At 43.1% G+C, this 27,347-nt stretch overlaps 1 protein-coding gene across 10 annotated transcripts in view; it reads right to left on the bottom strand.

Moving 5' to 3' along the window:
• Positions 1-27,347, bottom strand: part of PAK1 (p21 (RAC1) activated kinase 1) — a 60,054-nt gene that overhangs the window by 23,856 nt on the left and 8,851 nt on the right. For 6 of the 10 annotated variants that reach the window (XM_085509815.1, XM_015852504.3, XM_085509793.1 and 3 more), the window contains one exon: positions 102-312. In XM_085509815.1, the coding sequence (XP_085365941.1) occupies positions 102-291 (190 nt within the window). In that variant the 5' untranslated portion in view covers positions 292-312. Of the gene's footprint in view, positions 1-101; positions 313-6,505; positions 6,665-10,087; positions 10,484-19,801; positions 19,866-26,500; positions 26,618-27,347 lie in introns of those variants that run through there. The other 4 variants (XM_085509801.1, XM_085509819.1, XM_085509807.1 and 1 more) reach the window with 4 other exon arrangements.

Raw genomic sequence — 27,347 nt, 5'->3', positions numbered from 1 at the left:
CAAGAAATGAACATGAGCCATCTTCCAAACCATCGTTAAGCAACAGCCATCCAGAGCAAAACTGAGACATAAGTTTTATAAGGAAAGCCACAATACTGTACTTTTATCTCCTGGTAAAATAGATCGGTAAAATCGGTCCCTCTTCTTTTTTTCTTCTGGGTTGGGTGGCAAAGGTTTTGAGCCATGGTTTAAAGTCCCGGTGTCTTTGCTTCCTGATCCAATCATAGTGCTGGTATTTCTCATCGGAGGAGCAGGTGGTTTGTCTTCTGTTTCAACTCCATTGTTAGACATCTTCAGATGTAGAGGCCGTTACTAGCAAAGGAGGAAGAAAAAGAAGTAAGAAGCTTTGTGGTTTGTTGAGTTAGAGTTGGGTTTTTTTTGTAAATTAGAATCACATGCTGTCAAATAAACCACACACAGGTATTTTCAGACAAACGTGCAGCCTCACACCAATGCAAAGCGTCAGCACACATTCCACTTGAGATCCCAATCATTTCTATTATATTGAAGAGTTTCAGTTACTAATTATCACAAAAAGCTTGTTTGCGGGGTACAGCCAGACCTCAAGTATAACATGAAGCAGAAGTGTAGGGTGAGGGTGAGCAGAAAAAGCAGCAAATCCCAGGTAGCAGAGAGCAGGGATATCTGACAGCAGCCAACATAATCTTACAACCATTGAGGCCGGAAGACTCTAAGACCATCAAGTCCAACTGCCAACCCATTTCCACTATGTCCACTAACCACATATCCACAGTTCTTGAACTCCTCCAAGAACAGCGAATCCACCATCTATGACAAATACTTTGTCAGAAATACCTTCTTCCAAATAAGACCTCTCGGATCCATTCTAGCTCTGCCAAAATCTGCCTCAACAGGTTTGCATCAACCTCCAGCTCAGGCAGTAACATGATGCACAGGGACTGAAGTTTGCAATCAAAGAGCATGGATACAGCCACTCAGGCTCCATCACTGAAAATGCATTGAAATGCACCAGAGGGAGATGGGCAGAAAGCATCAGTGTTGCATCCGTGTCACCTCCATGTCAAGTCCTGCAGTGTTTGCTGGGCCCCGGCCTTCCTGCCATAGCAGCATACTTGAAGCACAATTCAGACAGCCAGAACACTGATCCTCAATATACACATTAATCTCTAAGTAAATAAACCCTGCTGTGAGGATTTAAAGACGGAAGCTTGTGAACTGGGTAATAGATTCCTCTGCAGCAACCAGCTTGTTCCACCCAAATGAGATCAGCCTGACTTCAGAAGTCAGGTTGCAGAGAGATCCTTCCAGAGACTGAAATTCACTTGCATGATTCTCTCAACAGAAAGTTAGGAGTTAACCAAAGGACAGAGACCAAAGAAGGAACGATTTGGTTTGGGTAGAAAAGCAGTTCAACAGCTTTCTGAATTTCACAAGCAATAGGGGAAGATGTTTCATTCAGGGAGGATTATGTGGTAGTGAAAAGCAAGAATTGGTTTGCTCTCTGCAAGCAAGAAGTCAGCTTACAAAGTCTGCTGGCCCAGGGAGTTGCTTTTCCATAGGATGGACTGAGAAGAACTGTACTGAAGTGGATTTTAATACTCTGGATTACACTTCAAACAGATCCCACAACCACACTAAGGTCCTCTTCCAAGACTTTTTTGGTCCAACTAATGATGTTGGTTCAGAGCATGCTTTACCAGCAGTTTCCCTCTGCTGCATGTATGGAGTCAAGAGGAAGCAAATGCTGACCACTGTAGGCACTCGCTAGTAACAAGCTGGACCTTGCTGAAAGCAGTGGTTCCCTGGCTACTGCCTGCCAAGCCACACTTGGTCTGTAGATCCATCTTCATGTATTTGTTCTGTGGTTTCTTCACACGTGTGCTTAAGCAGGAGGGCTGGCAGGGGTGCACAGCCCATAAGGCTTTGGACAAGCCTTCATACACAGAGTTTTAATTCCATAATAGGCAGAAATCAGTGTAGTACTGAGGGAGTTAAAAGAGAATGTAAGTAAAATAAGAAAGACCATGAAAACCTATGAAAAAATCTCTCTGTCAAGCATCTTCACTCCCAGCTGCATCAGTGCAAAACACCATAGAAATCTACTTCCATTTTCTTTAGTATAAGACAGCTTTTCAAAAACACCCAGTCAGAAAGGAAGTACATTACTTCCATATACTTGTACATCCAGTACAAGTGAATCACTGTTTTATGGCAAGGCTGGAAGTGCCAGCAGTACAAACTCTTGTTTACGTTCCGCTATTCCCCGAAAGAGAAACTAATTACTGAGAAGTTACATATTTTACAACAAACAACACTTGTTTATATATGTTTGATAAATGCAGCTTTCACAAGGACAAAGCCTATAGCGCAGCCTCCTTTCCCATCGCTCAAGTCCCCAAATCCCTCTTGCAATCCAACTCTTATGTGTTACAAGAGATATTTAATCCTCTTGGAGACCGAAGGTGGGAGAAATCCTTCAACCTACCAAATTAAGAGATTGGTTCTGCAGCAGCTAGTCCTTGCAATAAGGACTACTGTTATTAAGGGACCCCACAAGGCTTTTTCCACAAGGTATTTACATGAAAAAATAAGAATTTGCTCCAGTCATCCCACTGAAACATGGAAACATGGTCTACCCCCAGAGTCAACATTGTTGTGTTTTAAACTCCTGTGTGTTTCCATGTTTTTGGATGAAGCTCTGCCCTAACAGGATCATATCTATCTTCCCATGTCCTCGCAGCACCAGCGTGGCTACAGAGGCAGCCCTCATCGTGTAGCCAGGTTGACTGCTCAAATTCTTTCCTCCCAAGAATAATCTCCTTGTAAGCAGAACTGAAACAACTTCCCTTGTGTAAAGGCTCTGCTGAATTTCAGAGCAGCAGGCAATTGCTTCAGCAGTTGGCGAAACCTTAGAGCTGAAGTGAGTCACTGCTCCACACGATCCATCCCAGCAGGAATGTGAAGCGTCACCGGATTGATCTTCCTTCCCTCTCCACATCAGCCTGACTGTGCTGCTCATGCTGAACTCAGAGAAATCCATCTTCTGTTTCAGCAGCAGGACTATAAACTAACAGTGAAAGCAGTTACACAGCATGTGAACTTTTCAACTGCTGTCGGATGAGGGAGAACGCTGTAGATGCAGACACCATTATTCTCTACAATTATACATTAAAATAGGAGCACTCAAAGCAAACCAGACACCACCAGGAAGGAACGGTCTAGGACTATGATTTCTGCAGCCATTCCAGAGCACTGAAAGACTGAAGCCCAGGTTGTTCCAGCAGACAGCCCTCATGAAAATAAAAGTTTTACATATACAGTGACTTTGTTTTACACAGTTTTTACACAGCCTATGACTACCATGAGTTAAGTTATAGAATCATAGAATCATTAAGATTGCAGAAGACCATTAAGATCATCTAGTCCAACCATGAACCCATCACCCCCATGCCTACTAAACCATGTCCCTCAAAAGGATTGTGGAGGAAAAGGATTGTTAGGGGTTGTTAGTTGACCAGAACCTGAGCACAAGCCAAGAGTGTGCTGGGTGATCAAGAAGGTCAATGGCATCCAGGCTTGTATCAGAAGTTATGGCAGCCTCTAGGAGCACTCTGTCCCTATCCATCAGCTTTTAAAACCAATTAGATTGCCCCAGCCTCAACAGAGTCAAACTGCAAACTCAACAGACCCTTCTCACACGTCATTTCTGCATCTTTCCTACAGTAACAGTCACAGGCTACCCAGTCTGTCTTGCAGAGCGTGACCTCAGCATATGTGGAGCCCTCTGGCACTACTGTATTTAAGACACCTGCATGAAAATGAAAAAAGAGAGCAAAAATCCTTCATTTATGCCACTTTTTGCCTCTGCTAAACAAGCTCATTTCAAACCTACTCTAACTGTAGGTGTCTCTGTCTGTTGCAGGGGGGATGGACTAAATGACCTTTATGGGTCATTTCCAGCTCCAGTGATTCTATGAAGCCTGATGCTCCATGCTGAACTGTCAGTTTCTATTGAGTTGGTTGTGTTTTCTTTGCATTCCTTGAGCAGGGCAGGCAAATAACTTGATTGCTAAAACAGAAAGTAATTAAGAAAAAATCATCATCATCATGAGAGTTGAAAGCCTACAATGCAGTAGATGCAATAAAGAAAACTGTCCAATGCATATTAATGGCTGGAGTCAACATAAAAACTCATAAAACAGCCATTTATAATTCATGCAGCCTGGCGAGACAGTAGCTGGAAGTTACTACAACTTACAGATGAATTAACGATATGAAAAGAGAGGGGGGAAGGAGGATGCTCAGCAAGTGTTCTTCTAAACAGAACCAGCATTTTACCTCTGCACCAGCATCCATGTATCCTTTCATCTCCTGGCTGGACATTGCTTATGCACACGTAGTTAAAATCACCTTCCTCCTTGTATTGCCCAAAAAAGCCAGGGCTGGCTCCTGCTTTGTTCAAACACATTGCAAGCAGCAGAGATTCTCTCACTGTGTGTCATCCTTTCATCCAAATCCCAGCAGAAAATTAACTGTGCAGTTTACCAGCTGGGTTTCGACACAGGCTGAAAAGGCATTCATTCATTTTTTTCTTTATTACTTTGCATGGGACTAAGCTGCAGTCTCAAGCACAGCCTTGCACTGAAAGAAAAACACCCCATGAATGTTTCACCTGGAATAGAGGCAGGAAACATGTCCATGTCCACCATCAGACAGCAGGTGGGATCTAGGACACGCCATCACAAAGCAGGGCAGTAGAAATACTCATGTTCTAGGGCAGGACAAGCTGATGGTCGCATTTAGATGAATTAAAACAGAAAACAGTAACCATAGCATCTAGCTGGCTGCCCAGACAGTTATGCTGCATATCTCGGTGCTCTGCACATGTACCAAGTCAAGGGCCACTGATGCACCAGCCCAGACCCAACCAGTGAATTATTCCCATGTAAGGAGAATATCAGCTTTTTGTGAAGTTCTAATGAACAACTAGAAGACAACCTTGTTTACTCATCTGTTTTAAAAAGCCACCTGTTAAGAGCCCCGCAGTTGCTGCCTGCATCTAAAGACAGAGGTGAAATCACTAAATTAAAGGAAGCAATAATTAAATCACTAAAAGAAATGTATACATTTAAAGGGGAGTGCATCCACTGCTGCAGCAAGAGAGGATGAGGAGAGGTGGGGGGGGACAAACTCTCATGGTTGAGGGCCAGCTACTGGTTGCAGCCTTGATGCTCTGCCAGCACCATTTCCACAGCGCCAGACATAAAGGATAACTGACCAGTTACACCTCAACTGGAATGGTGGAGGCTTGGAATTTTAAAAGGCAAAAGACGGGAGGGTCTTTTTTAAAAGGCATTCTTTAATGCAAGCCCATTCGTTTGGGCTAAAGAAAAGCAGTGCTGATGGGATTCCCCAACCTGTATTTTGCAGAAGAACCTGATCCACTGTGAGTGCTGCTTCTTGGTAGAACTGCAAAATTTCCTCCTGGGCAGACAAAGATGCCAACTCACCGTACCACACAGATACGCTTCTAAGGAAGAACAGACTAATTATAACTGCTCGATTCCTAGCAACAGAGCAGAGTTCTCCTTTCACTCAAGTTAAGGAGGCTCCTTCTCATTTTAAATAACCAAGGTGCAGCTTTCACCAGGCTCCATGGTGTGGGCCCATGCATGGCTGCTGCTACAGTACCCCAGATACCAGAAGGGTTTTGCTAGCATCAAGGCAGGTCAAGCCCTTCCATTGGATTAAGCTCAAATCCAGCACAGCAGAGCAGCAACACCAGCCTGAATTCCTGTGTTTCGACTCAGCTTTGGTTCTTTCATGAATAACTGGCAGTGGCAAACATGAACCGTTGCATAAACAGTGCCCAAATATGCCCAAATATTTTAAATACACAATGAATTCACCTTACTTGTGGCCAAGCCAAGGGGCTTAAGCCACAGGGGACTGCAGAGAGCAATCACAGAATCATACAGTGGCCTGGGTTGAAAAGGACTGCAATGATCATCAAGTTTTCAACCCCACTGCAATGGGCAGGGTCACCAACCACCAGACCAGGCTGCCCAGGGCCACATCCAGCCTGGCCTTGAATGCATCCAGGGATGGGGCATCCACAACCTAGAGAAGCTGCAGCTGTTCTCATCCCTGCTCATTTTGACCAAGTTCTTACCCTATTTTAACTGCGACTTTTCATAGAACAGCTTGGGTTGGAATGCCCATCCAGTCCTGCTCTCATATGGTTGCACCCAACCAGCTCAGCATTCCCAGGGCCCCATTCAGCCTGGCCTTGGGCATCACCAGGTTTAGGACACACACAACTTCCCTAGGTAGCAGTGCCAGGACCTCAGCACCCTCTGAGTAAAGAACTTCCTCCTAAAAAAACCCAAGAGAAATAAACCACATCCATATTTGAAACAAAAACCAAAAAAGAAAATAAATCCAAGTTGAAACAGAAGGAACCAAGAGTATCACTTTTTTAAGGAGTCCTCAGCCCACATACCATAACTTATTATTTCCTCACCTCCAGAAATGTGCCTCCCCTACCCAGCTCTGCCTGAACAAGCAATGTTGCTGGGGCAGATGTCGGTGCAGGCTCCTTTTCCCAGCCTTTTCCTTGGCTCCAATTCAATTCAAGCTTACAGCACAGCCGAAAGTCAAAGTAGCAACTGGAGTCAGAGCTTGCTAAGCAGGGTGGGGAAAATAAAGGCCTTTTATATTAAAGTATACCAAAAGCCCATATAAGCAGGTTTCCTGGAGGAAATCTGTGTTCCGGAGGAAATGACTAGATGCATCATAAAGAAAATATATTAAAACATGCAGTTAAATGCACCACCAGTGCTTTCCACATAAGTTACTTGGCTCTAAACTGCATGTTAGCAGCACAGCACTGAAAGCAAGCAAATCACAGATCTGTTTATTGCTGTTCAGAAGTTTGCAGTCAGAAGATGAACCCAGAGTACAGAAGTAAGTCCCCATTAACTCCTAATGTGGTACCATACAGTGAAGTTACTTCTCACCTTCAGTGTAGCTCAAATGGAAATTTCCTTTTCTACACTGCTTTGGCTGCTTTTAAGCTAAATCATAAAGTCATTGAGACTGCTAGGATCCTCAAATCCAATCCCAACCCATCCCACCATGCCCACTGACCACATCCCTCAGTGCCACATCTCCACTGTACTTGAATGCCTCCAGGGACAGCGACTCCACCACCTCCCTGGGCAGTTTGTACCAATGCATCACTGCTCTTTCCAAGAAGAAATCATTCCTTATATCCAATTTGAACCTCCCTCTGCACAACTTGAGGCCATCCCCTCTCATCCTATCTGTTACCTGGGAGAAGATGCCAACTCCCACCTCACTACAACCTACTCTCAGGTAGATGCAGAGTGCTGTGGTGGATGACAGACTCTCTTCTACAAGATAAGCAACCTCAGTGTATAGGACTATTCTAATAACTGCAGCTGAACAGGCTTGCTCGATGGGATCTGTCTAGCATTAGACAGACATTGTCTGTAAATCACAAAAATATACAACTCCAGTGATCTATAAAAATTCCTACTAAGTACCTGCCTGAAGGAGCTGAAAGCAGATTTCAAAAGGTAAATAGCTCTATTGATCCTGAAAGTCTTATTTGGGTTTTGAACACACAGGCATATTTGCAGAATCACAGCATGGATGCAGACATCTTGTTAAATGGAAAGATCTGACATTTGCTATCCAGCAACAGGGGTCGGGGTGAGAAATAAGTGAGAAAAACTATAACATGGTCAGGTCAGAAATGAGCAGAGAGGGCACCACAGTCAGCAAAATGCCACAGTATGCAATACAGAAAATAATCATGGACCTGGAAAAGATGAGAAGAGAAACCCAGACAGAGACCTGCAAAGAAGGATCCAATGCTCTAACAGAGCAACACATCCAACCCCCTTCTCAATGGGAAGCTGCAGAGCAAAACACCACCAGCAATGCTTGATGGTGAAGCTGTCCAAGAGCCCCAATTAGACCGAGGAAAAAATGCCACAACAGTTCAGTGCTAATTAGAAATGCAAACATCTATCATCAGAGTGGAGCTCACTGCTCTGTGTAGCCCCATTGTCTTCACTGCTGCTAATGACAGTAGGAAGCCCTGTGCTCAGTGGTATTTATGTAACAGACTGGCAAAGCTGTCACATTCCCTTAATTACTAGCCAGGATTGTCATACTGGCAGTGGTTTTCAATTACATGAAATCACAGGAATTGCTTTGGTTTCACATTGCTCCTTTCAAGTTCTGGTTTGCCTTCAAAAGTTGGAGAAAGAGGAAAAATGAATACTTTTCCCAGGAGAAGAGCTCTGCATTGAGCAAGTGGGTTTTGCTCACAAACTGATTTTAGAGACAGGGAAAATAAGCTGGAAGACCCATAACAAAAAGGTCTAATTTGGCATCGATAAAGACCAACAATTCAAGAACTGGGCTGGGATTGAACTTGATTGTCTTAGTGGTCTTTCCAGCCTTAATGATTCTATGATTCTAAAGCATTAGCTGTATTTATAATGATATATCATTTGCCCAAACTTGCTATTGCAGGCAGTTTGTAATCCCACTACATAGAAAAGTGTAGCAAGTACATTGCACCAAGGTCTTATACTCCTAGACTTCCTTGCATTCATCAAATGGACTGCAGAGCATGCACTAGTCCATTAAGAATCATCATCATGTAATTTAATGAGCAGCAGTTTGTTTTTAGGAAGTACCATCTTCTATCATATCATTTCTTCAGATCCCAACGGTACTTACTGTATGTAGGTAGAGAACAGAAAGCTCTATAGATCTGGTACAAGGATCTGCTGTTTCTACAATATATTATGGCAGAACACACATTAGCACTCAGTTAAATAAAGCCATGAGCCAGCTGAAGTATTTTTACTTCACTGAATGAAAGGAGATATAAGGACATCACTTATTACAGTAGCAGGCCCTTTTTAAGGCACCATATAACCGTAAGGAGTAGAACTCCATAAGATGACCAGAAGAGGGACTGGAACTAAATGATCTTTGATGTCTTTTCAATTCAAACCATTCTGTGACTCTATGATAGCTTCTTTCCGAGGCATGAATCTTCCTATCCTGTCTTCAGGCTGCAGTTACTTAAGCAGCTTAAGGTAGGACACGTGGATCTTCTCTGCTGTGTAGTGGAGGTGACGGGTTGATGGTTGGACAAGCAGATCTTACTCTTTTTCAGCCTTATTGATTCTACAATTCTATATTCAAACCTCATTCTCTTTCATGAATGACAACATCAGCTGCAGGCACAAAACCCACTCCAGGGTTACAGGTTTGTGTATAGGGCTGACCAAGCTCCTGAACCCAGTCCTGAAAGCATCTTCAGCAAGCAACTGCCTTCCTTCGATCCAATTCCCAGTGGACAGGTATCCACATCATAAAATTAGTACCAATACGACCTGCAAATTCAGCAGTACTCAGATTCACTGACAGATGAACTACCAGTATATATGTTTTATTTATCTCAAGACTGCTTGGTCAGGTTACTTCCATTTATTCCCTGTTCTTAAAATGCTAAAAATCAGTTTAAAAGTACAGTCGCTACCATGCTGCCAAGAAGCTCTTGTAGCTTCTCTCTCAGCACCTGCAAATTGCCTTGCTGAAGTCCCACTGCTGCTATCTCATAAGGTAATCAGCATGTAAATGAGCATCCCTGTGAGAGTACAGCCCGCAGCAGATCCAAATGCGGTTTGCCCATCACCAGACTTTTAATTCCAGTAAGGAAGATTCAAGGATGTACACTACCAGCATGCATTCACAAAGGCTCCTGCCATCTACCCAGAGCCATAAAGCTTCCTCAGAATTATTCAGTATCAACCCTAGGTTACCTGCCCAGGTTCTCTATCCCTTCTATTATAAATTCAATGCAAGAAGGTGCAAAAAGAGGTAGTATAAATTCTTTGGTTAGCAGACTGTAAGCTCACCCTTTACACAAGAAATCTCAGTCCCTGAGCAAATCCAAGAGGAATGGATAGCGCTGCACTTCCCTAATTAGTTTTGCTCCCTCTACCTCGTGGCATTTACATCCCACCTCCCTCTTTGCTGAGGTTCCCATTCATACCATTCCTGTGCTTACAGAGGGATGCTGCAAAGTGAAATTTGCTGGCTGTGAGAAAGAAGATCCCAGGACTCAACCCAGAAGTGAACATGACCCAACAGCTTAAATAAATCCTCTCCTTTGCAAGTAGAAGGCAGCTGCTTCCAGTCTTTCCTCCAGTGATTTCCTTCAAGCTGAGCTTTCCTCCATACTGGGTTATTTTTGTACTGCTGTATTTACAGGTGCTGATCACAACTTCCCAAGCAACGCACATTTGGCTTCTTTAACTTTTAAAAGCAGTCACTTCAGGCTGTTCCTCCTCTCTAAATACTCCAACCACAATCTCAAAGTCTCTTTTTGCTCTATTAAAACATTATGTATCAGGCATCCAAATTTGCGGTCTGCTGTTCCATCAGGTCCCTGTTAGATTTAAATATAGAAGTTGCATTTGAGTTTAATGCATATGCTTTAAACTTTGAACAGAGCCCGCATTTACATCTCCATATGCGAAACCTCCCCAAGGGTCCTGATCTGTAGCACAATTAGAATCTGCTAAGTCTGAATGCCTTGGTTCTGATTAAAGCTGAACCAAAGTATCTCAAATGGAAATGGTCAAAGCTGTGGAATACAGTAAGGAACTAATAATAATAATTAAAAAAAGCCCTGAGCAGATCGACCCAAATTCTGTCATTTTAACATCCCACGTTATCAGCAGCCAGCATGTATCTCAGATGTGAGATGGTGAACTGCCTCCAGCCCCTGTTCAGCTGCTCCTGACCTCATCTTCCCCCACAGAGCAGCTGTATTCCAGGTATTTCCTTGGAGATCCATTAACTGCTCCTTCCTCAAAGGCTGCCATCATTGGCATTTTTCTCAGTCTACATTTCTAAGCAATTTAAAAGTCCTGCCAAGACAGAGAAATAGATAATACAGAAAGAATATATCACTTTATCACATTCTGGCAAGGTTTCCTACATAAAAATAAGACTTATATTCTGGCTAACGTTTTTCAAGACAGTTTCCTACCTTGCACACAGCCTGTATATCATTTACACAGCATTTTACCCTCTCACTTAATGCCAGTGTTCTCAGAGGGAGGGTGAATTAGAATACTGGTGGAGCTAATTTAGGAGGCAATTAGACCAATAACAACAAACCCGAGATGAATGCATGCTAAGAATAATCTAGTTGGAATTCTACTTTAATTAAAAATCAGTCAAATAATCCTATTATCCTGAAGATTGCTTTAGGCGTGGCTCCAATCCAGCACTTCTTTATTTGAAGCTTTTAGGTCGGTACTCAGAAAAAACACCATAAAACACTGGAATAGTCCTTTCTGTACACATTGCTCTCCTATGTTTCATTCCTGGACTTGCTCTCAGATGCTCAGTGGGGCCCTGCTGCATAACAAACATCTTATCCAGCAGGGACAGCAGCAGAGCTGCCAGAGTCAGTTACCTGCATGGGGCAGTGAGCTGGGCTTGAGGAGGAGAGGCAGAAGAGGAGCAGTGCTGCAGGGGCACATCATACAGCACAGTGTAGAGTGTGCATACATACATAGGACTTAAACATGCACTTGTAGCCATACGTAAGTAGATATACATGTAACTTGCACCACCCAAGTAAGTCACTCATTCTGTTCACTCCCAGAGAGTGACTATGCATCATGCGGTAATTTATACAGCATCTAACCTCAGGTGATACCAACTACTAAAAAAACAAAAGCTATAAAGCTTTATAGAGAGCTCTGAGTTCATATAATATCATATTATGCATTGCCTAGTTACTTCTGTATGTATACACACATCTGATCTCATTTCTACTAATTGGAATCCATACTAATTTAAAAGAAATAAAAATCAACTGACCCCTTGAGGCATGTAAATAGGGTGGTTGCTCAAATCCACATTTACCTCATGCATATGGGTTGTTCAACTACTACCTTTTACTGTATGGAAATGTACTTAAGGTTTAAAAGACAAAAGAAAACCAAGTCACACCTCTTCAGCACATTCCCTGTGTCAAGATGCTTCTGCAGGAAGGAGGGCTACATAACCCAAACTAGTTTAACCTCACAGCATCCCTTCTTGTTTCCCTACAAGCTTGTGCTAAAGATTCAAAGTCTTTCAAGTCCATAAACTGAAATAGCTCTCTGCAGAAGCATTGTTCCACCAGGTCACCACACTGAGGACATTGGGATGCCCCCAGCCATCTCCTTTACTGTTCTCTATCATGCTAAGTCCTTAGGACTGCCAAAGCAAACTCCAAATGATCCAGTCCTGAAGGGCCACCACTGTACGGAGCTTGGAGCTTGGTCACGGGGGACAGACCCTACTTCACCTGCAGGCACAACCGCAGCACCAGATCTCATTGCATGAGGCAACAGGACCAGATGGCAAGAGCAACTCTGAAGACTAGCTTGTATGGTCAGATGAGTACAAAGCTGAGGGAGGATGTAACACTGTTCCTAGACTTCCTATAAGATTAGCGTTTGCACAAGACTAATTATGAGAGCCAAGAGCAGTTTGTCCTGATGGGAAGGTTGAACAGAAGTGACGCAGCTGTCAGCCAGCTTCAAAGAAGCAAATCCTTTGCAGGTTCATATTTTTGGGGCCAAACACAGTCAAACCAGAACAACACACACACTTGCAGCCTTTCTAGGACAGAAGACCTCAGAGATTCAGTACAGCTAACTCAGACGTTAAAAAACTAAGCTCGTTTGCCTGTTTCTCAGGGGGATTTAAACAGCAGGTGAGTGGGGCTGGTCTGTGGGACACGACCCTTTTTTTATTCCAGCTATTTAGATGCAAATTGTTCTCTCTCCCTCCTTTCTCCCCTCACCATCTGTTAGCCCAGAGGTTGAGACTATGCCTAGGGTGTAAGTTTGGGGGAGGGGGGATATAAATAAAGCATTGAGCAATTTCAGTTCATGCCCCTATTTCCTCTGGGGCACAGTTTAGGGGGGGAAACAATCATTGCAATACTAGCAAATTCCAATAGGATTGTTTCTCTCAATCTTCTTCATTTTATCCATCCACCTCACAGATTTCCTTCCCTAGAAAGCATTCCTTGTTCAGCTTTTGGCCAACTAGCAATGTTATAGAACAGGTTGTTAAGTGTCAGCATGGGGAACAAGTTGGTATTGAAATAAGTATCAGAGCCTCGAGGAATCAAACTGTCAAACATTAACAATCAAATCCCTCTGTAAGGTGCACAACTTGATGCTCTTTCACTCTAAGGGAAGTTACCTCATCTCTGACTGATTTTCCCTAGTGAACAGCGACTTTAAGGACTGTTGAGAGACTCGATTCATTAAACACTTCACAAAGGGCACTGGATTCTTCATAAAGGAAAGATTACGGGTGACGGCACAGAGTGCACTCTCAGCAAGTTTGCAGACCATTCAGAATGCGGCTGGGTGTTTGACAGAGCAGACGGGTGCGCTGCCACTCAAGGGGGATGTGGGCAGGCTGGAGAAGAGAGCCAAGAGAAAGGTCAATAAATGAAAATGCAAAAGTTCTGCCCCTGGGGAGAAATATGGCCATGCACCAGTATGGGCTGGGAATCCACCTACAGAAAAGCTGGGCAGAGAGTATGGGGAGCCCTGGCTGGCACTTCATTGGGCATGAACCACCAGTGCATTACGGTGGCAATGAAATTCAGCTTCTTGTTTTATCAGGAAAAGCAATGCCTGCTGGTTAAGGGAATGGGATCCTTACCTTCTGCTCAGTTCTGGTTAATAAAATCTGGAGTACTGGATCAAGTGCACACCTCCCCGCAGCAAGAGAGACATGGAGAGACTGAAATAAGCCCCGTAAAAGGACATCAACATAATCATAGGATCATATAGACTAGGATCACCAAGTCCAATTCCAATCCTCTCCCACCATGCCCACTGACCATGTCCTTCAGTGCCAAATCTCCACAGTTCTTGAACACCTCCTGGGGTGGTGACTCCACCACCTCCCTGGGCAGCCTGTGCCAATGCATCACCACTATTTCTGAGTAGAAATACTACCAAATACCCAACCTGATTGAAGCACTGGAGCACCTTTCATATAAAGAGAGGCTGAGAGCTGGGACTGCTCAGCCTGCAGAACGGAAAGCTCAGAGGGTTTTTATCAATATGTGTAAATACCTGATATGGGGTGTAGAGTTCAAGCCAGACTCTTCTCAAGTGATATAAAACAACAGGTCAAGAGGAAATGGGCCAGAACTGAAACATTCCAATAAACATTACAAATAAAGAAATAAATTTTAATAATAATTATTTTATTTTTTAATAATCCCTTTTTAAAACAGGGAGTCAAACCTTAGAACAGATTGTAGAGCTGCCATCCTGGGTGCTACTCAAAGCCCAGCTGGACCAGAACCCAGAAGCTTTCAGCAGGAGGCTGCAGAAGGTGACCCCCAGAGGGTGTGAGCTAACCTCACTAAGTCTTCATTTAACAGCCACAAGAAGTGTCAGGGAGCTTCTCATTTTCACCACCCAAAACCATTTGAACTTATCTAAAGCAAGTGGGCTCAATCAACAGTATATTCAAGGCCCCGATTTAGTGATGGAGATGAAAAAAGGAGGGAAGTGACAACCCTGAGCAGAAAAGTAAGTGAAGGAGTTGGGCTCGATGCTACAAACCCCTCATTTTGAATTTTAATGTCTGCAGTGCAGTCCTGGTACTTGGAAGATGCAAGCTCTTGTCCCAGTTCTTGCACTGACCTAGTTTGAGACTCTGGAGGCACAGGAAGGGGGGAAGGGGACAGTGTTATTCACTTGCTGTGCCCTCCTCAGCCAACTCTTTAGAAGAAAGGCACGTCAGGTATTGAAAGAAAACAGCATGAAAAAATCCCTTCCAGGTACTTCCTGCAGCTACAGTTACCATAAGAAACACATACTTGGTTTAAAATAAAAATGACCCATATGCAATGGGATATTGTTTTGTTTTTGGGGATGCTGCCAACACAAGCACAGCATTTTCCTCTTTCTTGCATGGACAGAAGAAGCCAAAAGATTGTATGATCTCAACTGCATGGTGCCAGTCAAGAACCTCAGGTACCTACTTCTAAGCTATTCACTTCCAAAATATACACAGCTCCAAATCTCAAGGTGGAAAGAAACAGACTGGCAAAATTAGCAGGCATTTTGTAGTGACATTTTCCTTAAATAAATAAATAACATCAATTAAAACAGTCATTACTTCAATAAAGTTGTGTCGATAGTCTGAGAGAATTTGAAGCTTCTATTTTCAAGTGAAAGTGGTTTTATTTTCTCCATTTATGAAAAGCAGAATTTAGAACATCAGTGCTTTCCCAATAGAAAGTCTTCTTGATGCAGTGCTCTACATCCCCAGCTGATTTCTATTACCAAATCACTGGCATTACTGAGAATCCAAAGAACAGTTACTGTAATTGTTTTCATTTAACTAACTTCTTGATCACAGGCCCAACTGCATGGATGATATTAAGGGCTGTAATCCTGCAGGTTGACCTGTAATAGAAGATACAGGCACCAATTCTCAGTCTCAGTAACTTAAAAGAGAGAAAAGGTCGCCTGGGATAGCTAAAGGAGCACTTGGCCTTGGTGCCAGCAAGCCACCCACTGAAACCAGTGGGTGTTTGGCCCAAATTAAGATTTCAGGATTCATTCCATCACTCTCTGTAACACTTCCCACACAGCACTACCTGACAGCTTCTGAAAACTGGCAAAATGTGAAGGACAGCATCCGAGATGAGCTTTCCAAGGGTATATATTGTAAGAACTTAATTCAGCCAATACACGCATAGATACGCACGTACTGTGGCAATTCCATCACAGCAGGATCTTTATCACGTTGGTTTTAAAAGCACACAAACAAAAACCACAGCTCCAAAGGCTGCTTGATGTCAAACATACCAGGTTTTTAAAAGCAAAAACTCCACAGAGCATTTTCATCCATCGCATCACCGAATAATCACTGAATAAAACAGGGGAGATTTAAGCTGGATATAAGGATATAAAGACAAAGATGTTTACAATATGAGTGGTGAGGCAATGGCACAGGTTGCCCAGAGAGGTGGTGGTGCCCCATCCCTGGAGGTACCCAAGGTCAGGCTGGATGGGCTCTGAGCTCCCAATGGAGCTGTGATGTCTATGTACACTGCAGGGGAGCTGGACCAGCTGGCCTTTAAAGGTCCCTTCCAACTCAAACCATTCTATGATTCTCTGATTCTGCACTCTTATCTAGGCGATATTTGTTAACCATATGGCCAAGTTGAATGTTTCCCTCAAAGAAAAGTTTAATCAGTTTCGTGCAACCCAACCTGACCTGTTTCTTGCAGGGAGCCAAGCAACAGCCAGTTACTACATTCCACAAGCCAAGAGCTTTATATATGTCACAGCTCCAAATGGGACATCACACGTAAGCACTGAATACAGACTCAGCTGTTACAGCTGAGGACATGAGGACCAACAGAACAAACAAAAACACACATCCACAACAATTTTAAAAGACAGACAAGGGAAAGTGTGACAGTGCATCTCTCAGGTGTTTACATATAACTCAATTTGGGACAAAAGAGTCCAACTAATAGCATACATGTTGCTGCAAAGATGAGATGGGTTAAAATTTAAAGGCAGTTCTGAGTTACCAAATGACAAAAAGACATCCATAGAATAGTTGACACACATGCATTTAACCTTGAAACTCTTATTTTCTTTAAGAAAACAGCTACATAATGCGGAAGGAAAATCTGATTCAAACAGGAAAAAATATATTGTCATATTCATGACTTATATCTCTAGATAAGAAATATCTGTAGCAAGTAAAAGCCTGTAGGCCCTCCACTTCACAAACCCTTCGTATCATGACCCCATATTTAAAATACTGCCTCAAAATAACACAAATTAAAAGACTTAAGTAATTCTCTGACATACTGTTGAAAACCACACGCCAACAGAAAATAGCAATTTATTGCATACAAGCCCATTAAACTATTACTTACAGCACAATATACTGCAGCCACACAGATACCACTGTCACCACCAAGCAGAAAGCACAGGAAATTCATCATCCCTGCCTCTGGAATCTGTGTGAAAGAAGCTGGACTGCTGCTGCTTGGAGCGGGCTTTTGTCATCCGAAATAGCTGCAGTCTTTCAGTTACACAGCTGTTGTCTTGCAATTATCAGGCACAGTTTATATGGCAATAAAAAGAAAAGGGACCCTTAACTTCAAAAGTAATTTTTTAAGACAAAAGCAGCAGAAAGCTTTTCAGATGGAAAAGCTGAAAGGACAAAGAGGGGGGTCAACAACTGGGACCAAGAACACCTATGAGAGATCTGAGCTTGTAAAATTAGAAGTGGTTCTGCTTTAACAGAGAGATGCAATGAGATGATGCAGTAGTAGAGCAGTCAGAAAGAGTTCAAACGAGAAGGCAGGTTGGAAAGCCAGAGCAATAAACCTGCAAGCTCTGCAGTCCAGACAAAAGCCTGGTTCTCTGAGGCCTTTTTGCTTTTTTCTCCCTCTTCCAAATTTAAAATTGGGATGGTGTCAGTTTCTCTTTCCTAAAAGGAAAGCCCTCTGAATGCAAATGAGGTTTCAAGGCTTTTTAACAACTCCACAGACCACACCATCAGAACTGGCTGCTTAACACAACCATGCTCAGGGCATCTGTGGAGTAGTCTTGGAATCAGACCAGGGCTACAGTGGGATGTTCTCCAGAGGCATTTTAAGGGAACAGAATCAAACTGCCTCACAAATGTAATTGCCAAATTTCAATCTAATGTTACAGCAATTTGCTCGATGTGTTTTATTCCTGAGGACAGTAGTAGCAGACCACTATTTTCTGTTATTACGGCATCCAAGCCCCTTAACACAGCGTTCATATCTCTGGTAAAGGACTGTTTTGCCTTCCAGTTCTGCTTTGAATAACAGAAAGTATAACAAATCCTTTATGTAGCCTGGAAAAAACAGATTTGGATAGGCTGCGTTTAAGGCAGACATTAGTGGGAAAGATGCAAAGCAGTGCTCTTCAATGGTATACTTAGGAGCAGAGGATGTTCAGTTCTTTGCTTTCCCTTCCAAGAGTCCATTCAGACAGCTGGCCTGCAAGACATTCGCTGAGTTATCTCATCACTGCATTACCTGATGCCTTCTATTTTTGCAACTCATGCAGCAATGCATCATTTGGGAAACAGGATTTTTCTGCCCCAGCCTCACAGTATTTAGATAAGGTCAAATTCTGGATCATTTTGAAGTGGTTAACCAAGCTCTCAGTTTCAAAGCCTTGCACAGCATCACAGAGAACACACTCAGATGCTGAGAATGCATCCGTGTGCATTCAGGCCTTCATCCACAATCAGGAGTTCTGTAAAGCGTGAGCAGTCAGTACTGAGCAGTGGGAACAGCTTCTTTTTCCATCATTTTTTGAAGACATTTTGGTCCCAGTTCCCGCAGTGCTGGAACATCTCTTGAAGAGGACTTTTTACTTACAGCTTCACATGAGATTTCAGGTTTCAAAGTAGAAGCTGAGCTATGGAAAAAATGAAGCCACTTATCCATCTTGTTCCCATTAGACAGCATGGAACCCAACCAAGCTCTCAAAGTTGGAGGTAAGCACCTTCTCCAGTACAGAAAGTTTCCTGAACACGGGGTTAGAACAAACCTTTACTTGACAAACATAACTTGGGATCAAAGCCCCACTCTGGACTTAAAGGATGTTCCTTTGCCTAAGAACAAAAATGGAAAGAATTTATCTTAGAGTGTAAAAACCTATTAATCAGCATTGGCACTGTGTTGGTGAAACTGCACTAGCATCTCAACAGTGCCTCTATAAGACTTCAGAGCATGCAGATCAGCAACTCTACAAAGCAGGAAGATGGAGCCCCTTAAACTATCCATTCTGTAACACTAGTCAAAGACTGAACTCAACTTTCAGAAGCTTCTCACCTGGACTTTAATGTTTGTTTGTTTGTTTTCTACATATGGAAGGACTGCATCCCATTACATACTTCAGCCCTAACAGTAATTCTGTCTGGAGACAACTGAGCACAGCAAGAAAGAAAATAAATAAAATAAAATAAATGAGGGCTGTGAAAAGCAGCTCCAGATCTATTTAACAGGTTGCTAACTAGGCTGAGCATCCGCAGACATAGGAGGTACCAACTGTAAGTCAGAGGAGGGATGAGTCACAGTCTACCACAAATCCATTTATTTTAGTTTCAATTCACGTAAGTTACTTCTTCACTTGAGTCCACGGAAGAAAGGCATTATTTCTGCTCTCCACTTTGCATGGGATTCTATTCAATGGCAAATTTCCCCTTTCCTCTGTCCCTTCTACATGACCTTCACGCAGAAAGTCATTTTAAAGACAGCTGAGGTTTGTAAGAACTGCACTTTCCTACCCTGAAAAAGAGATGCAACTCTCCAAAGCCAGGCTCTACAAGAGCTTTCCATTTCCAAAAGAGTTCTGCAGAGTCAATGAAAGTCATTTCACAGACACCACAGGACCCATCAGCTTCAGTGGTTCAGAGTCGCAGAACTATTGCAGCTATTAGAAGTCACACATAATCCCAGATTTCTCTAAAAATAAAAGGCCCTTTAAATTCATTGAGAAAATCCAGTGATTCAAGCTAAACACAGCCTTACATAACTTGCTAGGTCACGATGCAGGTGATTGTAAGAATCTGTATGCAAGCTATTTGCCTAGAAATTAACCTACCGCCTCAGAATATGTTGCTTAATTTGTAAAGAGTGATTACTTACGGCACCTGCTGCCAGCCTCACAGGATTTGATACGCCAGCTTCTCCCGAATTGATGTAAAGTCTTCTAAAATTATTTACAGAAGTAATTAAGGAAAGAGCTATTAAAAAAAAAGACTGCTAAATGTGTAACATAACAATCAGCTTGGTTATCAGATGCAATTGAAACTTCAATTTCCAAAGCAAATAGCATGAGTCAAGGCAGTCTGAGCAGAAAGTCCTCAGCCAGGCACAAAAGAAAACACACTGCCCAGGGTACAGGTTCCAGATCACATTTGTGCACAGAGCATTTGCATGTCTATGGACACAGCCAGCCAAAAACTGGTCTGCTAGTTGTAAAGCCTGTTTCCCTGTAGGCTTTAAACCCAAAGCTGAATCCACTGCAGCCATGCCATGCACATTCAGTGCTTCTCAGTGACTGACTGTGATGTCAGTGGGCAAATGGGGAGGAAAAGAAGAGATGGACTCGACAGTATGGTGAAGCTGTACCTCAAGCAATGCCTCAGGTTGCACCAGTGGAGGATTATATTGGATATTACAAAACATTTCTTCTCTGAAAGAGCAGTAATACATTGGCATAGGTGGCCAATGGAGGAAGTGGAAACTGTACCTGGAGCTGTTTAAGAACCACAGAGAGGTGGCACTGAGGGATGTGGTCAGTGGACATGGTGGGATGGGTTGGAGTTGGACTTGGGGATCTTAGTGGTCTTCTTTCACCTTAATGATGCTATGATTATTGAAGAACAGGTTCAGTTCTCAGGGCCTCCTCCTGAAATGTTTCCTGAAAGAAACTACATGCAAGACTCTCCTGCTTCAGCAAAGTTTTGGCTATTTTGACAAACCCAATTTCAAGCAAGAGGGTTTTTTTAGGTGTAAGGTGCTTCCTAATGATTCAACTCCATCAATGGTGGAAATTACACCATTCCCATTCTACCTGCTCATCAAAAAATATTAACTATCCAATCAACAAAGCCTGGTGAGGACTCAACCTACATGCACACAGGCCTTGAGAAGGGTGCTTAAGTGGTTTCACCAGGCAGTGAGAATTGTTACATTATTTGTAATTCCTGAATGTCGTTTTATCCCGTTGGATAAACAAGAGCATTTCAGTAATCGTACTTGAGGTGTTGGATGTTTCTTTCCAGAGCTCAGAAGAGTTGAGAGAATTAAACACAGAGTCCCCTTTGCTGAACAGACTCAAACTGGGTGCCCAGAAGTTGGAAGCAGCTCAAATCTGACGGTTATTTCTGTTTATAATCAAGACAGAAGTTATTCATAAAATTCAACTAGGAGCTTCAAACCTCCTCCATGCATTCAGAAGGACTTTTTTAAGCAGCCTAGAAAACATCTAACAGCCTCTGCCTGCTTCCTTCCCTGACCTGTGTATATCCAGCTATAAAAGCGATACAAAAAAGCTTTGCCTCTTAGGAAGTGGAACAAAGAACATAACATTCCTGTCTGACTGCAACAAAAACAGTTTGAACAAGATTTCTAAAGGTCGCAGTCATTGCAGACTCCCAGAACTGGAGGCATCCAGTTGCAATTCAAGCTTCACAGCTCATCTCTTTCAAACCCAAAAGCTTGGCTAAGTTTGTAAGTCTTCTGGGGACGCTAAGCAGAGACCAGAGTGCCTCAGCTCCAGACACCGGCTGTTTCCAAAGCCAAAGAAAACAAAGCACAAACTTGAAGTACTGAGGATTAGGGGATCTGTGCAGGCAAAATCCCACTTCGCCCATCATTTTCAGTTACGCAGCTGTCCAGAAAGCATCACACTTTGTGTTATTTCTCAGGATGTTCCTATTTCTTTGCTTATGGCTTTTGTATATGAGCATCTTTTGACTTGTGCAGCTTTCACAAAGAACTGACTGTTTGCTGCACAATGAATTCACTGACATCTGAAATAAAGAAATACCCTGATCTAGCTGTGGAAGACAAAACGAATAAGGGGTTCTGCAGAAATTGATGATGTTTCTTTCTTGGGTTTTATTTTGGCCATTTCTTGCCACCTAAAAGAAGAGACCAGTAAAACTTCAGGATCCTTTTCCACACTGTTGAGCAACGCACAGGAAATCATTGCCCCATAAAGCACTACTTGGTGACAAAATGTTACTCACATGGGTGATGGAACAGCTGCTGTGTTCCTCCAAGGCTAAAATACCTGCATCTGAAAGCTGCAGTTGCTCTGCTACCCATACACAAACTGGGGACACCGATTAAGTGAACAAATGGCATGAAGCAGATCTTTGGACTTGACTCCACACTGCACCTCTGTCGCCTTCCACTTGAAGCACATATTCAAGCTTAGCAACTCCCCAGCACAGCAAAATAAATCCAAGCTGTGACATGACCATGACATTCCTTTCTGTCTGCTCATTCAACACTGCTTTGCTCTGCTGAGCAGCTGAAGAACATCTATTCCAGCTGGTTTGCCTTTGCCTCACCTGCATGCTGTTCGCAGCAAAAAGGAAAGGTATCTGCCCTATATACCACTGGGTGCAATAAGCACACACTGCAAACCTTCCAAGGGTGTTTGCTTCCAGCAAGATGATTGCCAGCCACCAGCAGGTGAAAACAAGGTCACAACTGTGCTGTCAACTGCGCAACTTCTCCAACATCACATTGAAACTGTGATAGCGAGATAGTAAAACTACCTCCAGCTTACCTTACCAGAAGACACGCTTGCTTCCACCTGAGAAACAAACAGCGTATACCAATGACATGCCAAGTTTGACTCGTAAGATTCATTAGCATCTTTCCAGAGCTTGTTGTTTGCTTTTCCATATTTCCCTTTGTGCACAGTGAAAGAGATCCTCTAATTTACATGACCCGCTTCCAGTCGTGCAGCAATTGAGTTTTAACATGCATCACTTGTTTCTTTTCTCTCTTAAGAAAAAAAGAAGAAAAACCACACACAAACACCCTGGATTTTCCCTCCTTACTGTAGACACATTTTACTCTTGTGCTCCCTGTCCTTAGGGAGAACTTAAGTTTTAGTTGAAGTGTGAATAACCAGTTCCTGGAGGTGTTCAAGGCCAAGTTGGATGTGGTGCTTGGGCAGCTTTATCTGGTACCTGAATTAGTGACTGGCGGGTTGGAACCAGATGATCTGTGAGGTTCCCTCCAACCCAAACCACTCTGTGATTCTTTGACTCATTTTGTAAGAGGTAAGAAATACATAATCACTTCTAAAGGGTTCATTGGTGACTTCCAGTACTATTTGTTTCACATTTTCAAAGATTCATGGAAGCACCTTGACCCAATCCCACTAACATGGACAGGTGGGTTCATATCCCATTCCCACTATGGGGACAAACACCTCGGTGCTCCCCACAACTGAATCTACCCAGAACCCCAAATAAGTGCCTCAAGAAAATCAAGGCAGCCCCTTTGCCTCAGCTCAACCTCACTGGCTGTCAGCCAGCCCAGGGCCAGTCACACAGATCAAGAGGACCTCAGGCAGATGAGAATCAGGTCTCCCATCTGTGAGGCAACCGACTTTGCTGGCCTCTTCATCAGTCCCTCCGGGCTGTTTTCACTCTCTCATGAGAAATCTGGGATAGAGTTATGCAAAACAGATTCCTCGCCCTTAATTAAAATAGAGTTCACATGCACAACCTGCTGAAGGCAGCATTTAAAAAAAAAAAAAAAATCAAAAATAAATCCCTTCTGAGGAATAAGTTGCTTATAATTAAAAATATTCTTCATGTGTACTCAAAGGAGTGTCGAACGCTTGCCAGGCACCTGGACGATCACTTCCCTTTAAAAGCTATGGAAGAGAGCTCTGGGGAATGGAAAAGTCACATAGGCTCTTGCAGAGGCAATGGAGGTGGGATTTGCCCTGCATGGGGTAAGAGTTGCAACATGAGGCCATTATCTCTCGCCCTATCCTTGCTACCTGGGAGAAGAGACCGACCCCCACCTCATCACAACCTCTTTTCAGGGAGTTAGAGCGATGAGGTCTCCCCTGAGCTTCCTCTTCTCCAGACTGAACAATCATAGAATCAGAGAATTACCCAGGTTGGAAAAGACCTTGAAGATCATCAAGTCCAACTGCACCCTAACCATAGTACCCTAACTCTAACAACCCTCTGCTAAATCATATCCCTGAGCACCATATCCAAACGACTCTTAAACACATCCAGGGATGGCAATTCAACCACCTCCCTGGGGGGCCTATTCCAGTATTTGACTACCCTTTCTGTAAAGAAGTGTTTCCTAACATCCAACATTTCAAACTATAAAACCACCTCTGCTCCAAGGTTGGAAGAGTTTCACACCTTGACAAAAGTCTTCACAGACCAAAATATTCCTTCTTCCACACCCTCCATTCCATGCCATTTAGACTCTGCAGAAGCCCATAAACACTCCTGGCCTATTCATTTTATAAGACTACCCACATACATAGGCTTGACTTCCTCTTGAGTCAGCCTTGCTTGCCCCACAGCCACCCTTGCTGCTTCTCCTCAGTTTCCCCCTGTTTATCAGCTAGAAAATAATAGTAATCAAAGGCAGCAGTTACTTAAGGGAAAAAAATAATCTCACCTCTCAGGCTGACTGGTAACATCAGACCCAATTTCCAGAAAGATATTTAAGAGTTTATAAAAATACTTTACTAGCTTAGGTGCCAAATCCCAACAGCTTCCAAGGGAATCAAGCGCCCACCAGCTTTCTGGGTTCCCACTAGATGCCTACCCACAGCTTTTAAAATGTAACCACAAGAAATGCTCTACTTTTGCTCTCAAGGTTAGAAATACTGCTAAGATAATCCCTGAATGTCCCCATGACACCCATAGGCTACTGCCAGAGTTATGTCCCCAGGTTATCAAGAACACTTTCTTTTTTTGCTTTTGCTCCTTCATGTAGAGATCTTACTGAATACCTCCTGCACAGTTCTTGACAATGTGAAAAATACCCATCTTGTTTTCATCCTGGCCATGGACTCTGAGGCACAGATACTGCCAGCCTCTCCACCCATATTTCAGGCTATTCAGATATCTGTTCTCCTTTGTGCCTGCTGCTTCTGCGTTGCCCTTTTCACCTGCACAACAGAAGAAAGAACACTACCTCTTCAGAATGCTTGTTTCATTCTCCCTGTGAGCCTTTATAAGCAGTGCTAAGGTGGAAGGCGACAGAGAAGGTCAGCACCTCAATGAGGAAGCCAGGATGTACAAGAGATGACTCCTGCACTACACCATTTTAATTACAAACTGGAGGACTGCAAGGAAGGAACACTGGAAAACAACAGGATTATTTAACATTACGGGTTAGTGTGAGTGGCAGCAGCATCAGCAACTTAATTCTGTTTTGGATTAAAACTTGTTTCAGCCAGACACCAAGAAGTTTGGTCCCAGCTGAATGCCTATAACCTGTTATGGAAAGCATCCTTTCAATTCTGAGCCATCATTTCATGATTATTGGAAGCCATGTAATGCCCACAAGGTATTATGCAGGCAAGAGACAAGAAAAAAAACAAAATGCTCTCATACATTACAAAATGGATTTTGAAAGCATCCTCCGGTCCAAGTCCCTAGAGCATGGCAAGGACTGCAAGTATTGTGCTTCCATGCTGTATCACAGAGCCCAGGCTGATACAAGGCAGATACAAGCCTTGATACAAGGCAGGATGCCATCAGCCTTCTTGGCCACCTGGGCACATTGCTGGCTCATGTTCAGCTGAGCATCAACCAACAACCTCAGACCCTCTTTTCTCCATGCAGCTTTCAGCCACTCTGCCCCAAGCCCATAGTGCTGCATGGGGTTGTTGCAACAAAGTGCAGGACCCAGGACTTGTCCTTATTCAGTTTCATCCCATTGGCCTCAGCCCAGCAGTGCAGACTGACCAGGAAAGAGCCTTCCTACCCTCAGGCAGATCTACGCTTCTTCCTAGATGGGTGTCATCTGCAGACTTACTGAGCATCCACTCAATCCCCTCATCAATAAAGTTACTAAACAGGGTCAGCCCCAACCAGGTTCCAAAGCCACAGAAACTCTAGGACCTTTAATACTACACTACATGTCGCTCTGTTAAATATTCTGCCAGCTCAGCTCACAGCCAAGAGCCAAAAAGGAAAAGCAACCTTGCCTTTGGATGGCAGCATGCCCTGATGAGCTCAGCTCTGTCAAGCTTTGCCCTGTATTATCACTTCCTAAGGAAACTCAAGCACACTCCCAGCAGGTGGAGAGGGAGACATTTCATCTTTTCACCACGTAGTCTGTCTCTCCAAGAAAATGCAAGTTCGGAGTTATACTTTTAATGTGGTCAACTAAAAATGAATATTAAAAGGAGAACAGCTGCCAGCAGCTACATCTTCTCTCTATAGTTTTGTAATGAGATGGGGTGGGGGTGGCCAGTTTCTGGAAGAAAGCAAATACAAGCGTCTAAATCTGTTAATCAAGAACAATGAAATACCAACCACAAGCTCTCTCCTTCTGAATTTATAGGGTTAGTTCATAAGGAATTTCAGATTGCAGCTCTCACAGAGAAGCCAAACAAAAACTAATGTAAGTTATGCTATAGAAGCCTGTCGCTGCTCACCCAGTGGAAAGAAATTCCCCACCAGAGAAATGTGTTAAATTATAGAATCATTGAGGTTGGAAAAGACCACTAAGATCATGTAATCCAACCATCGACCCATCACCACAATGGAGGATGACAGAACAGAGATCACACGTGCTCACCCTACTGGATTTCAGGGGATTTACCTTTGCCTACAGAAGGTGCAGATGGAACAGATTTTAGGATCCCAACTCTTCAAAGACAAACACAACTACACCGCAAGTAGGATGAGATCACCTTGATGAAGTCACTGCTCCTGGATACTGAGCCAAAATAACAGGGTGGGATTGTGAGAGCAACCAAACATCAGCAGATATGCAAGATCTGCGCTACAATACTAAGCACGAAGCTGATGACAGAAATAAGTATGATGTTTAAAGGCATAAAGCCACTCGGATGAGATTATTTTAATCTCTGTGACCATTATCTCCTGAACTGATGCATTTATGCTGCTTGAAAGCATATGAACAAATTTTTCTCTAACTGTGGGAAGAGAAAAAGCCTCATATGAACACTGGTGGTGGCATTTGGCCTTGGTCCGAGGATGAATAAGTATTGGACCAGAAGGCAGGAAGGGCTTTCTTGCAGGATGTACCTATATGTTACAAAGGATTGGTTCCTATAATAAGCAAAAGGGCATCTAAAATAAAACTGACAATGTGAATTAAGCAAAATAAATACATAATAATGACCCTGACAATTCCCAAATCAACTGCAGGAGATGAAGAAAACTCAAGCTGAGATCATTCAGACATTATCATTATTTTAAGTAGCCTATAACTTTAAATGAAGTCATAGCAGACAAGAAAAGGCATTTTTGGTTGGACCAAGTCAATGACTAAATTCTTACAGATATGGTCATCACTTCTGAATGTTTTTCTTTTGCAAGTCCTGGACACAATTCAGAGACACAAACACAGAACAAATGAAAAAGCTGGCACTTGGAAATCATCAACAACAGGATGAAAAAGGTAATGGGATTTCTGACCTTTA

This window comes from Coturnix japonica, chromosome 1 (genome assembly GCF_054131305.1).
Source record: "Coturnix japonica strain WE chromosome 1, WE-NBRP24, whole genome shotgun sequence".
Classification (NCBI taxonomy): domain Eukaryota; kingdom Metazoa; phylum Chordata; class Aves; order Galliformes; family Phasianidae; genus Coturnix; species Coturnix japonica.
Note: the sequence above shows the minus strand (reverse complement) of the source record. Positions and strands in the feature narration are given on the sequence as shown.